This window comes from Panthera uncia, chromosome C2 (assembly GCF_023721935.1).
Source record: "Panthera uncia isolate 11264 chromosome C2, Puncia_PCG_1.0, whole genome shotgun sequence".
Lineage (NCBI taxonomy): Eukaryota > Metazoa > Chordata > Mammalia > Carnivora > Felidae > Panthera > Panthera uncia.
In genome coordinates, this window is record NC_064810.1 from 8,370,439 (window position 1) to 8,383,716 (window position 13,278).

Here is a 13,278-nt window from a genome sequence, read left to right on the forward strand (position 1 = left end):
GGGTTGGTGGATGGTCGGATAGATGGATGGATGGATGAGATGGGAGGAGGGGAGGAAGGAAGGAAGGAAACACACTTTCTAGCTATTTCCTCATACCCAGATCTGTTTTATAAATGTCATTTTTTGCTAAAAGGAACCAGAGCTCCATGGAGAAAAGGCTGATTCCAGGGCTAAGACTGAGAAAGTGAGCCTGGAACCTCATCTTATGCCAGAAAGTAAGGAAATGCTGAAAGATGACAGAGACGTGTCAGTAGGACACAGGAGCCAGCCTGAAGGAGCTGCCACTTGCCAAATCTGGGGTAATTTGAGCATCAAAGTAAATAGTGATAGGAAAATATTTAGTCTGTTAAATAAAATATGAATCTACAAATCCATTCTGATATAAATAAATAAGTGGGGAGACAAAAAAAAAAACCTCTTCCTTATAATAGCATCCCATCAAGTACATATGGAATCAGAAAATCATTATTTGGCAACCATCAAATAAATAATCTATTCAAGCAAGATTCATCCACAGATGCTGAAACCAGTAGGTTAAATCTGATAAGAAACATGATATTTATCTCCCCACAAGTACTTATTAGCTAACAGTGGAAAAACAGTAACTTTACATGGAAAACCTGGCACACACCGCTTAACCAAGTGGATCGGAGTTAACTCACCAACACTGGGACAAGGCGACTCCATGTGCCTCCTGATGTGGTGCACCAAGAAGGACACAGCCTCACTAAGAACTCTGTTCCTGCCCCCAAGTGCTGGCCTGAATCTCATCGTGAGATTTCAGATCATCTGAATCAAGAGACATTTTACAAAACAACTGTAATGTCTTTCTTCCACTCTTCAAAAACGTCTAGATCGTGAAAGACAAAGTGAGACCAAAGAACTGAACCCAGTTGAAGGTAGCCAAGGAGACATGGTAACGAAATGCAACAAATGATCTGGATGTACCCTAAACCAGCAAGAAGACCATGCTTTACTGCCAAGGTCATTGTTAGCACAGTGGGTAAAATTTGAATAAATTCTGTAGATGAGATCAGGAGTTGGCAGACTACGGTCTTCAGGCCAAATCTGGCTTGCTGCCAGTTTTTGTACCACTTGAGAGCTCAGAATGGTTTTTCACAGTTTTAAATGATTGGGAAAAAAAAAATGAATAAAATCTATATGACATTCTGGAAAAGGCAAAATGGTAGAGGTAATAAAAAGATCAGTGATTGCCAGGGTTGGGAGGAGGAAAGGAGGGATGAATAGGTGGGGTGCAAAGGATTCTCAGGGCAGTGAAACTATTCTATATGGTACTGTAATGGTGGATAGAGGGCATTATACATTTGTCCAAACCTATAAAACTGTACAGTACAGAGAGTGTACTTAATATTAAACTGTGGCCTTTAGGGACACCTAGGTGGCTCAGGCAGTCAGCGTTTGACTCTTGATTTTGGCTCAGGTCATGATCTCCACTGAGTGTGGAGCCTGCTTAAGATTCTCTCTCTCTCTCTCTCTCTCTCTCTCTCTCTCTCTCTCTCTCCCTCCCTCTCCCCCCATCCCCTGCTCATGCATGTGCTCTCTCACTCTCTTTCTCTGTCTCTCTCAAAAAATATTTAAAACTGTGGCCTTTAGTTAATAATAATGTATCAGTGTTGGTTCATCTGTTTTAACGACCATACTACACTAAGACAAGGTGGTAGTAATAAGGAAGCAAGTTCAGGGAGTGAAGGTGCCTAAGGGAATTCTGTACATTCTGCTTAGTTTTCTGTAAACCCACAGCTGCTCAAAAAATAAAGTCTACGATTTTTTTTAAATACTATATTGTGATGCATGAGCTGTATATGAAAGTTAAATTTCTGTGTCTATAAAGTTGTGTTGAAATAAGTAAGCCACACTTAACTTATTTACAGGTTGTCTACACCTGCTTTTTGTGCCTGGATAGCAGAGTTGAACAGTTGCAACAGAAACCCAGTGGCTCCCAAAGACTAAAATATTTACTATCTGGCTTTTCACAGAAGGAGTTTGCTGACCCCCAGATTAGATAATAGTATTGTATCAGAATATTAAATTCCCAAGTTTGAACATTGTATTCTGATTACATAAAATCCTTGATATTTAGGAAAGATACACTGACATGTAGAGAAATAAAGAGATGTTATGACTGCAACTTGCATGTAATTCAGGGAAAGAATTATGGATGGAAAGACAGATGGAACAGGCTCTGTGCTTAAAAAACTAACATTTAGGAAATCTGGGTGCTGGGTGAAAGTCATGTAGGAGTTCCTCCTACTGTCCTGCAGCTTTTCTGCTAGTCTGATACTATTTCAAAGAGAAAGGTTCAAAACAAAAGCAAAATAGCATGAGCCTTAGAACCAGCCAGAACTTGATTTGAGTTCCTGACCTGCTGGCTCTGTGGCCCTACAGAAATGGTTTCACTTTTCCAACACCGTATCTTTGTCTGACTTGTGAAGCTTAGATGAGATACTGCGTGTGAAGTGCCACTCATAGCATAAAAATTCGGCATCAGTTCTGGACAAGTTGAAAGTCTACCCAGTGCCTGCAGGGAAACGGTTCCCAGATGTCTGCTCACCATGTGGTCAAGATGCGTCAGCGCCTGTCTTCTGAAACAGCAGCCACGTCTCGCAGCAGAAGGCCCTCTGTTGGGGTAGATGACTCATGGTAATGGCCGTGGACACGCTCCCTGAAGAGCCCCCCACCTTCAGCCACAGATGATGGACTCTGATTGGCTTGAGCCATGGGTTGAGATCCTATAATCTGGTGACCTGTAGCGGAGGGGCTTAGCACGTGGTCTGAGTGCCCGTGTGTGGTTGTACAGCAAAGGCTCACGTCCAGAAGGTGAGGAGCTAGGATCAGGACCACCGTTGAGGCATGGTCATAGAGGTCGCAGTGGGTGCCATGACGATCTCCATCTACACAAGCCTGGTTGTCGATCTGCAAATTCTGTAACTGCACTGGTCTAAAGTGGAAGGAGGTGATGCCCAGACATCCATTATTTATGTTACAGTGTCACGGGTGAGAAACCGTGGTTTGTGTTCATCTTGATTGAATAATACGGGCCAACAGCAATAAATCTTGGTCTAACTAGACAGGTGCCTCGTTATGAAAGCTGAATCCACAGGACCCCTTCCCTGTGAACAATGAAGTGATTTAGCAGTAGCGTAGATGCTATTATGATGTTGGAGATGGGGAAGATTAGCCGGAAACCTATGAGTGGTGGTTATGTTAGGAGATACAGAAATTAAACAGCATTTCCAGGAGAGGGTCTGACCCACAGCATCCTTCAACAGAGGTACAGGTGGGGCTTCTGCTTCTGGGGAGCGCTGGAGGGGGGTTGCGATGTGGTGTTCTTGAACAGTCCAAATTCCCATTTCACCTATAATTGAAATACTCATCCAGTTATACACTGAAAGAGAGAAAAGGGTATATAATGTAAGTAAACTTTACTTATTCTAGGGGTTGACTGAGAACAGGTTGTTATAGCTTTAAATGTCAAAGCCAGAAGGTAATGAAAATATGTTAATAAAACTGTTGTGTGCCTGTGTGCATGAGTGGCTGAAATTATTCACGAGTAATAATAACCTGAAGAAAGTGCTGCCTTTAAAAAGTCAACCAAATTGTTAGCTCGCCCAACTGTTTATAGCTTTGCTAAGTGGGTTCAGAGACCCAAGATCTAAAAGGGAATATTTTGCAACCCCAGTTACTGGTGTTAATCTAAATGCTTTGTAGCCCTATGTTTAGATGTTAGTGCTTTGTAGATAGAAGCGGGAGAGGGGGTGAGAGGTACAGAGGAGAGGCATTATCTAGAATTTTTGAGGAGTGCTAAAACACACACACATTTGGGGAGTCTGGGTGGCTCAGTCGGTTGTGCACTGAGAATCTGCTTGGGATTCTCTCCCCTCGCCCCCGCCCCTTCCTCTCTCTGTCAAAATAAATAAATAAACTTTAAACACACACGCGCGCGCACACACACACACACACACACACACACACACTCACTCACTCCACTGGTCCTCCCTCTCCCTGACCACCCTCTTTATCCCCAAGAGGGGGTCATGGGACAGTAGGAAGCTGTAGGATCCATGCAACAAAGAGGAAGTGCTCTATTTAAATACCCACCCAGTGTCAAACCACCACATGTGTTCTGTCTTCTTCCTACCGGAACCAGATTTCCTAGGTGACTGGAGAGATTCAGAGAGACGAAGCCCCTTACTTGATGGTTAGTTCTGTCAACACTGGGATTTGAATTTGAATCTTGATCTGATTCCCTTGGTCTGACTCTGCTGCACTGTGGTGTTTTCAGAGTTCCTCAGGAACCTTTCCTTTCCTGTCCTGCCAGGAGCAGTAGCCACCCCATGCCCCAGTTCCTGGATGGCACTGTGCATCTTTGGGACTGTCAATCTCAGCTTTGCACCCACATGCCTAGCCACTTGTTCAGAAGTCACCAGTGTGTCTCCAGGCATCACAGAGCCCTCTGGACCGACCCCTTACTCCATGTGTTGTTGTTAAAAAAAAGTAGTTAAGCAGTTTTTCTTAAAAAAAAAAAAAAAAAAAAGCGGGCACCTGGGTGGCTTAGTAGGTTAAGCGTCTGACTTCAGCTCAGGTCATGATCTTGCAGTTTGTGAATTTGAGCCCTGTGTCGGGCTCTGTGCTGACAGCTCAGAGCCTGGAGCCTGCTTCAGATTCTGTGTCTCCCTCTCTCTCTCTGCCCCTCCCCAGCTTGTGCTCCTTCTGTCCCTCTCTCTCAAAAATAAATAAAAACATTTAAAAAATTTTTTAAAAATGCGTGTTCTTACATTGAAGACAACTTTAAAAAAAATTAAGAAAATTGACTCCTAGAGTCAGACTTTTTCAAAATGAAAATATCTTGATATTTTAGCTTTTTAACTTAAAAAAAAGTCTTCCTGAACTAATGGTTGGTGTTTGCAATGTAATACATTAAAAAACAATTTTTTTTTAAGTTTCTGAAGTGAAGTTTAGCGCTATTTCCTTTGAACTATGCAGACGTCCGCAGGGTTGTGCGTAGTGGGAGCACCTCTTCCAGTAAAGCTTTTAAAAATCAGAAATGGTGACTGAATGAATGTCTGGCTTCCTGGGTCCTCCTCCCCCTGCCTCATCCCTACCCCCCCTTAATTGGGTTATTTTTTACGTATAGAAAACGGGAGGGGGACTATCTGAGAATGCGTGTTTCCGAAAGCCAAGTAAAGGGAGGGGTCAGAACTGAGAATACCAGGGGGAAGACGTCAAAGAAAAGACACAGCATGTGCACCAGGAGCAAGAGTTGGTGAAGGCCCCCCATGCTCCAAAGATGCCGGTGGCCACACGCATGCCACCCCCCGAGCCCAACGGCAATCTGTGCAGGGACAGGAGGCAGACTCAGCCTGCCCGTTGCACAGGGCATATGCTCCCCAGGGAAGGACAGCAAGGGACCGGCACAGCCATACATGCAGCGTTCGAGTTATGGGGGATTCTTACAGGGAGCCTGCTACCGCTCAGTCGGTTGGCAGTCTGCCATCTCTGGAAAGGAAGAGAGTGCTCCCCAGCTAGTGAGCTGGCGGATGCATGCTTCACCTAAGGAAGCAAAGTTGAGTTTCAATAAATCTTCTTTTAAATAACATTTTTTCCTGATTGTACAATGAGTGCACTCCCAGTGCAGAAACACTGGAAAATTCAGAGAAGTATAAAGAAGGAATTCAAAACCACGTGAAATCTTACCACCCAGAGACCACATGAGACAGCATGGAGGAGTTAACATCACCACGTATTGGTTCCACCTCCACCTTCTGGAGGTAACAACCACTGTTGATGTGTGTCCTGTATTTTTCTCTAAATGCACACAGGAATGGACAGCTTACATAAAAGGGGATCACACGTGCTGTTTTCACGCATTCCCTTTTTATTGTCTGTAAGATTAAAATATCAGTAAGATATCAATCAAACAAGGTATCAATAAGATGTCCATAACTATACATCCGCAACATCCTTTTAATAGTTCCACAGTCAGGAATTTCTCCAATCATCAGAAAACCTATTTTGTAAAATATATCTATGTGTATTTGTTTAAAAGGGGGGGAAGGTCTAAGAGAATATGCACTTTTAATGAGAAGAGGGACTTATTTTCTGCTCTGCACTTTTCTGTATTTTTTTTTAAAATGAATACACTCCTCAGAATAACCAGAGCTAATATTGTGGTATATTTCTTAACAGTTTTAAAAAGGGTATTTTAAAACATCTTTTAGAATAATGCTGTATATAGGGTTTTGCGTCATAATTTAATCAGCTGAAGGAGTCCAGTGGACATTTGCGTGTATCACAGATGGCTACATGATAGGTTTTCATGTGAGGATGCTCTGATTTTTTTCATTCCTTTATTGATAGACTGTTCATATTGTTTCTGATTTTCACGTAAAGCTGTGATGAATAGTTGTGCCCCTGAATTATTTTGTTTCTCTGTCTGAATACGCCTTAGGATTTATACCTAGAAGGACAGTCACCAGGTCAGAAAGCATAAAGTTTTTAAGGCTGATTGCTTATGAACAGACTGGTTTCAAGAATTTCTACTTCTTAATACTATCAAATAAGCTTTTGCTCATAATAAAACAGGTGCTGTTGATAACTCTGTCTTATTTAATTTTAAAGCAGATCTTTTAGTTCTTTTCTTGGAAATATTGATGAAGAATTAATTACAAATATTATATCTAAACATAAAAGCCATGCTTTTTTTGCCAGAATTTTTCAGCATAATTTTTTTAATGTTTATTTATTCTTGAGAGAGAGAGAGAGACAGAGCATGAACGAGGGAGGGGCAGAGAGAGAGGGAAACACAGAATCCAAAGCAGGCTCCAGGCTCTGAGCTGTCAGTGCAGAGCCTGACGTGGGGCTCGAACCCACAAGCAGTGAGATCATGACCTGAGTCTAAGTCAGATGCTTAACCAATTGAGCCACCCAAGTGCGCCAAATTTCAGCATAATTTTTAAAGGTGACCAGTCATCTTAAAGGAAAATTTTAAAATAAAAAATCATCCTATAACGCCTAATAAGTAATAAAGCCTGAATAAATCTCACTCCGTTTTCTGTGAATTTTACATAGTTGGAATAAAAGTATATGTAGGTTTTTGTATACTGCTTTTTAATGTTTTTATTTATTTTGAGAGAGAGAGAGAGCAAGTGTGTAAGCGTGTGCTCAAGCTGGGGAGCGGCAGAGAGAGAGGGAGAAGAGAATCACAAGAAAGCTCTGTGTTGTGAGCACAAAGTCCGACATGGGGCTCAGCCTCACAAACCATGGGATCATGACCTGAGCCGAAATCAAGAGTCAGAGGCTTAACTGACTGAGCCACCCAGGCGCCCCTGTATACTGCTTTTTTATTTAGCAGCGTGTTGCAAGCATTTCTTTCGTGTTACCACATACTCTTCATAACCACCCTATTTAATGGGAGTTATTCCATTGACTTCATGTACCACAATGTACTCAACATTTCCCTATTGAACACATGGGCTATTCCCACAGTTGTATAGCTCTTGGTAAATGTGGACTGACTGTTTCCTTAGGTTTGAATCCCCAAAATGGATTGAATGGGTCTGAATTTAATTTAATTTTTATTCCTTAAAGATTTTCACACAGGTTCATACCGGCCTGTCCTCTAGATCAGTCTTAATTATTGAAGCTTTATTCCAACGGTGAAATTCGGGACATTCCCGTTGGCCGAGCACCCACGAGGTGCTGTGATGTCCTTAGGAACCGAAGTGGTCACATTTGCAAAGTGACCTTTTGAGGTCTGGATGTTGGAGACTCCAGAGAAGAGTAGAAAAACAGAGCGCTTTTCCGGCATGCCCCGTCAGTACCGAAGTGAGTGCATTCAGCTACCACTCACAGAAACCTTTTATTCCACAGCCTTCGCAAACAAGGACAGAAAATATACAGCAGCAGGGGCATAATCATTATGTAACCTCATCTTTTTTTTTTTTTTTTCTTTCTTTTTCTGTTTCCTTTTGTGAGAACATCATCAACTCAGGATGGAAATGCATTTATGGTACCTCCTTTCTGCTAAAGCAAACCCTAGCGGCTTCATTTTCTGAAATGCAAAATTCGCAAAGTTCATAAATGCTTCTTTGTTGACCGTAAGCCGTGTGGTTTGGCCCCCAGAGTTATCTCAGATAGCACAAATAAATCTGGCGGCCCCTGGTTGTCTCAGACCGCGTATTACCTCCTTCCCTCGTTGTCTCCCTCTTGCAGAATTTCCTCCTGGCCTTCAGCTGCACAAACTCCGTCTTCTCATCAATATGCCCTGTTAACTGCTGCCAAACCTCCAGCAGTTGAGTGCATATGTTCCCTTAATCATTTCTCTTTGTTCTAGAAGTCTGTGTTTGGTTTCTAAACCTCCCCCATCCCCTCGCCTAATTCCACCATCACCAGCACTGGCTATCGACAGGACCGTGTTCTGTCTACGTGTTTATTTAAAGAACATCCTAGATTGCCTGCCATTGAGAGAGCTTTTGCAGTCTGCTCACAACGTGCTAAATCATCCCCCCCCCGCCTACTCCCCTAGAAAAGGTTGTTAGCTGCCCCCCACCGCCACCAGAACCCGTGGCCTTTGGAGCCCAGGTGAGGGGTTGCCGGAACTTTCTGGAAAGCGTGAAGCCTGAGAAGACAGTGTTACCTCCCTGCATGGACAGAGATCCCTTCTCCGTTTTCCGCTGGTCCGACCCAAGAAAAGGACGCTTTATTCTTGGAGCCCAACATTGCATAGGAACAGTTGGTCTCAATGGGTTATTCATGGTGTCCAAGAGAAATACTTCTGGAGCTGTGTTTCATGTAAGATGGAAGGTGGGCTTGGCACGTCGACGCAGGCGGCCTGCTCTCTGGGAGTGCCCTGTGCCTGTCAGACCAGCCGGCCCCCACCCGGTGTGGCCAGGCTCTTCTTAGCAAGGAAAAGGGGTTTTCCGGGCCCCTTGCTACTGGGGTCCGCATGCATCAATGCCAAAGTCTGCCGGCCATGGTGCACAGAGAGACACTGTGCCGTTTCTCTACACTTTTAAGTGTGTTTCTTCTCTTACCATCTGTGGAGGCCCACCCCCTTCCCTGAGCCCGGATCGTGGTCTTTCTTCAGGGCCCTTTCTCCTCAGCACCTGGGGAGCAGGGTGCTATGGAACCTTGGAAACTGTTATTGGAAACTTCATACAAATACCGTCTCTCCATCATCCCTCCTCTCACCTCTTCCCTCTCCCAAAAGTACTTCACAGAGCCAGCAGCTGCACCCGCAGTGGGCAAACCTGATTTTTGCCATGAACCTTGCCCACTCGGTACCTGGTCAGCAACTCCTGGGAATGCAGAGGAAAGTCTTCCTCACGCAGAGTTAAAATATGTAGAAAGTGGCAGGGAGGAAATTCTCAGTGTGAGGGATTTTTTTTTTTTTCCTCCTTTCCTTTTCTGGGGGAAAAAAAAGGTTGATATTGACTCATTTGGTGGAGATATAAGGCACTTTTCTACCTATCCCCAAAGGGAAGTTTGTATTCTTTTAAATGAAACCATTTTAAAAGCAGAACTCAAGCCTAAAATGATCCAAGGTTCTCCGGAGTTCTCAGAAGGTGTAGATTTATTTACTATAGTTAAAACATAATTAGTTCTCAGGGGATAGTGTATCTTTTAAACGGCTTTATTGCCACCATATTGGTTTTCTGAATAATCAGAAACTTCTGTTATGATTATGTTCTAGTGTTCGGACAGAAACGCACCGTAAGTAGAAACAAATGTCAGGAACTGCTAGTTGTCACCCAAAGAAGGGACACCACATCAGAGTGGGGAAGAAAGAACTTGGTAGGATATTCCGAAGAAATAGAATCGAGCAACGTCTTAAATAAACTAAGAGCTCAGGCAGGTACACAGCCTTTCCCCACCCAATCTTGTTTGATTAAATGGTGTTTTCTTGGGCTCTTCTTCCTTGTTCCCACTGCAGAGGCTGGGAAGGGGGTCATTATCCCTCGAAACCTGGAAAATGGCCCTTTCTTTCCCCCACATGCTCGCAAATGAGTGCAAACAGGGTCCCTTCTTGTGTGTGAGCTGTGGGCTGCCCTGTCATGTCCCCGTTCTGGCTGACCAGTCTTTCCCACCGTTTGCAGGTTGATGTTTGAGATCCCGCAGGAAATGGGGTTAATAGCCATCGCAGTCCGCCAAACACAGGGCAAAGGTCAGTCATCTTTTGTTATCGTTTCTGCTGTTTTGTTTTCTAAAATCTGTGACTCCTGTGTCCAGATTGCCAATGGATCATGTGTCCTGATCGCGGAGGAGACGCACATTAGAAGTGCTTGTGTTCACACCCCCTAACATGGAGGAAGAGGGTGGGAAATTGATCAGAAGATTGAGCCTTTTAGTACAATTAAAAGCATTCTCTCAAACTGAGATGGTTATTAATCACTGGATGTTCTACTGGGAATTTTTGTTTGTTTATTTTTGAGAGAGTGTGAGCAGGGGTGGGGCAGAGAGAGAAGGAGACACAGACTCCCAAGCAGGCTCCAGGCTCTGAGCTGTCAGCACAGAGCCCGACAGAGGGCTGGAGCTCACAGACTGCCAGATCATGACCTGAGCCGAAGTCAGACGCTTGACCGACTGAGCCACCCAGGCGCCCCCGGGGATGGTTTTAACATTCAGTCATCTACATCTTGTAAATTCCTCTTTCTGACACATTCTAGGCATTGCAGTGTGTGAATCATGACTGTGTTATAGAGACATTTATTTGCCTGAAGGTTCTCTGGGAGGTGCCTTCTGTGTCCCTACTGAGTGTCACACGGGGGAGGCCTTCCGTCTGCCAGCCCCCACCCCGGCTGCCCTGGAAATTCCATGCAGCGGGCGCTTGATCATTGGTCAATGCCCGTTCACAGAGTGATCACAGAGAAGCCAAGGGCTGCTCAGAGCTTCCGCCACCTGCTGACCCTCGGAAACCAGAGCCCGCATCCTCCCAGAATCCACTTGGGGTCCAACCGCCAGCAGATTCCATGCTTGGTGGTCATGCAGGAGGCACTTGGCCCTCGCCCCTGCTCCAGACAGCACCAGGCCAACCCAAACGTGCTTGTAACTCTCAAGAGAGGCTCCTTACGCCTTTCTCAGAAGGAGCAATGAAATAAGAAATCCACTGTTTCCCACCTCTTTCCTTTGAATATGTCTTTTGAACATAACTCAAAGAGAAAATTCATTTTATCCAAAGCCGGGGGGCTCAATATGGTGGTTTAAATAAAGGACATAGAAGGACTTTGATTATACCTCTCATTTTGATCAGTTTATTTTCTTGGCTTCTGTTTTAGGAAAAAATAGTTCAGAGAGTTAATGCTAGGGCTTACTTTTTAAATTCAACTTCCTTTCCCCCCCCCTTATAACAGTGAGATATAATTCACATCCCATACAGTTCCCTCATTTAAAGTGTACAATTTTGGGTTTTTTTTAAATATGTTCACAGGTTGTGAGACTATCACCACAATATAGGTCACTTCTAAAATGTGGCTCCCAGGACTTCTCCTGGACAGGACAGACCTGGCTCATTTTCCCCACTGTTTCTGTTTTTGCCTGCATGACCGTATGGAGAAAATTAAGCTGACAGTCGTGTTCAGACCCTGTAAGACTTTGAATCATCAAAGCCTAAATGATATGCTCACTGAGGCTGAACATTCTACTTATCAGAAACTTGTTCAGCAACACAGCATCAGATTTTAAAGAGCTTCTCTGTTCTCGAGTTAACCCTAGAATCTCCAAGCATCGTAATCAGTCTGGGTTGATTGCACACGTGGCTGCTCGGCCCATTTTCTGGCTCTGTGTGCATCTGACTCTGTTTGCATGGCGACGTGGCCACTTTCCTGATGGGGCCTGTGTTCCAGGGCGGGGATCGAATGCTTGGCTGAGCCCCATGGGATGCGCCGTGTCCACCCTGCTCGTCTCCATCCCGCTGAGGTCCCAGCTGGGACAGAGGATCCCATTTGTCCAGCATCTGATGTCCCTGGCCGTTGTGGAGGCGGTAAGGTCCATTCCTGAGTACCAGGTACGTGCAGCTCCTCTTAACATCCCCGCCCTGCGCGTACATCCCAGCGGATAAAGTCGGTATATGGAGGATGTGTCCGGACGATAGCTGCATATAGAGTTGCAGCCTGCTCTTTGCAAAGCTGGGCAGCAGAGTGTTCTTGGAGCTTTGAGAGTTTGGAGAGCACCAGCAGCTTTTACAGCGGCGTGAGGCTCGCCAGATGTGTTTCTTTCCCAGAGCTTCCTTTCTGTGCTGTTGTCCAATTTATCAAGCATCTTAGGGCAAACCTCTTTTTATTTATCTTTTCCTTTAATTGAAGCCCATTGGATGGGATGGGCCACTTGTGTTTTCTGGTGAAAAGCCTTATCTTATAGACCTAAACAACCTTCTCATTTCCCACCTTCATTTTGCACAGTCACTGTTGGGCAGAGCAATCCTTTGTCTGTGGCCGCCCAGGTTTAACGTGCAGGTTCATTTTGGGGTGTTGCTCCCAGCTCTATGGCAGGGGTGCCTGCTTCGTCATTACCATTGGATACTTTAGTGTCACTTATTAAGGAGACAAGAGACCAGTGCACACAGTCACTGTATATCCTCTTCCTCAGTTTTCCTGGAAGAATTTCACATGAGTGTAAAAAGGGAGTTCCCGGGGCACCTGGGTGGCTCAGTCCGTTAAACATCCCACTTCGGCTCAGGTCATGATCTCACGGTTCTTGAATTCGAGCCCCGCGTCAGGCTCTGTGCTGCCAGCTCGGAGCCCGGAGCCTGCTTCGGATTCTGTGTCTCCCTCTCTCTCTGCCATTTCCCTGCTCGTGTCTGTCTGTCTCTCTAAAATAAACTTAAAAAAATTTTTTTTTCAAGGGTGTTCATCCCCAGGCTCCCTCCCACCTACAGTCTTATGTCAGGCTGAAAACAATTATTGTATTAACTCCTGAAGTCAGAGGCTAAGATCATGACTTTCAGTGGGGCCTGTCCTCATGTTCAACAGGGAAGCCATCATCTCCAGCGCCCCTTAACCCCCTCTAATGTGGTCATGCCGTCATGGTCACTGTGTGTAGGGCTGGGGTATGTGTTTCCCAGGCATGCACACTGAAGTCCCAGGCATGCACACTGAAATATGACATTTATTACCAGGTATTCGGCACACTTGCTGTCTGTATCTGAAGGGCTTGGGCTTAAGCTACAGATTTTCCACACCAGCGTTTCTCGCCGTCGGCACTGTTGACATTTGGGCCCCACATCTCAGGTGGGAGGCCTTCCTCTGCAGGAGGTGGGACAGC

At 44.8% G+C, this 13,278-nt stretch overlaps 1 protein-coding gene across 4 annotated transcripts in view; it reads left to right on the forward strand.

The window, feature by feature from the left end:
• Positions 1-13,278, forward strand: part of HLCS (holocarboxylase synthetase) — a 227,519-nt gene that overhangs the window by 205,489 nt on the left and 8,752 nt on the right. For all 4 annotated transcript variants that reach the window (XM_049627890.1, XM_049627891.1, XM_049627888.1 and 1 more), the window contains 2 exons: positions 10,116-10,183; positions 11,862-12,022. In XM_049627890.1, coding sequence (XP_049483847.1) covers positions 10,116-10,183; positions 11,862-12,022 — 229 coding nt within the window. The remainder of the gene's footprint in view (positions 1-10,115; positions 10,184-11,861; positions 12,023-13,278) is intronic.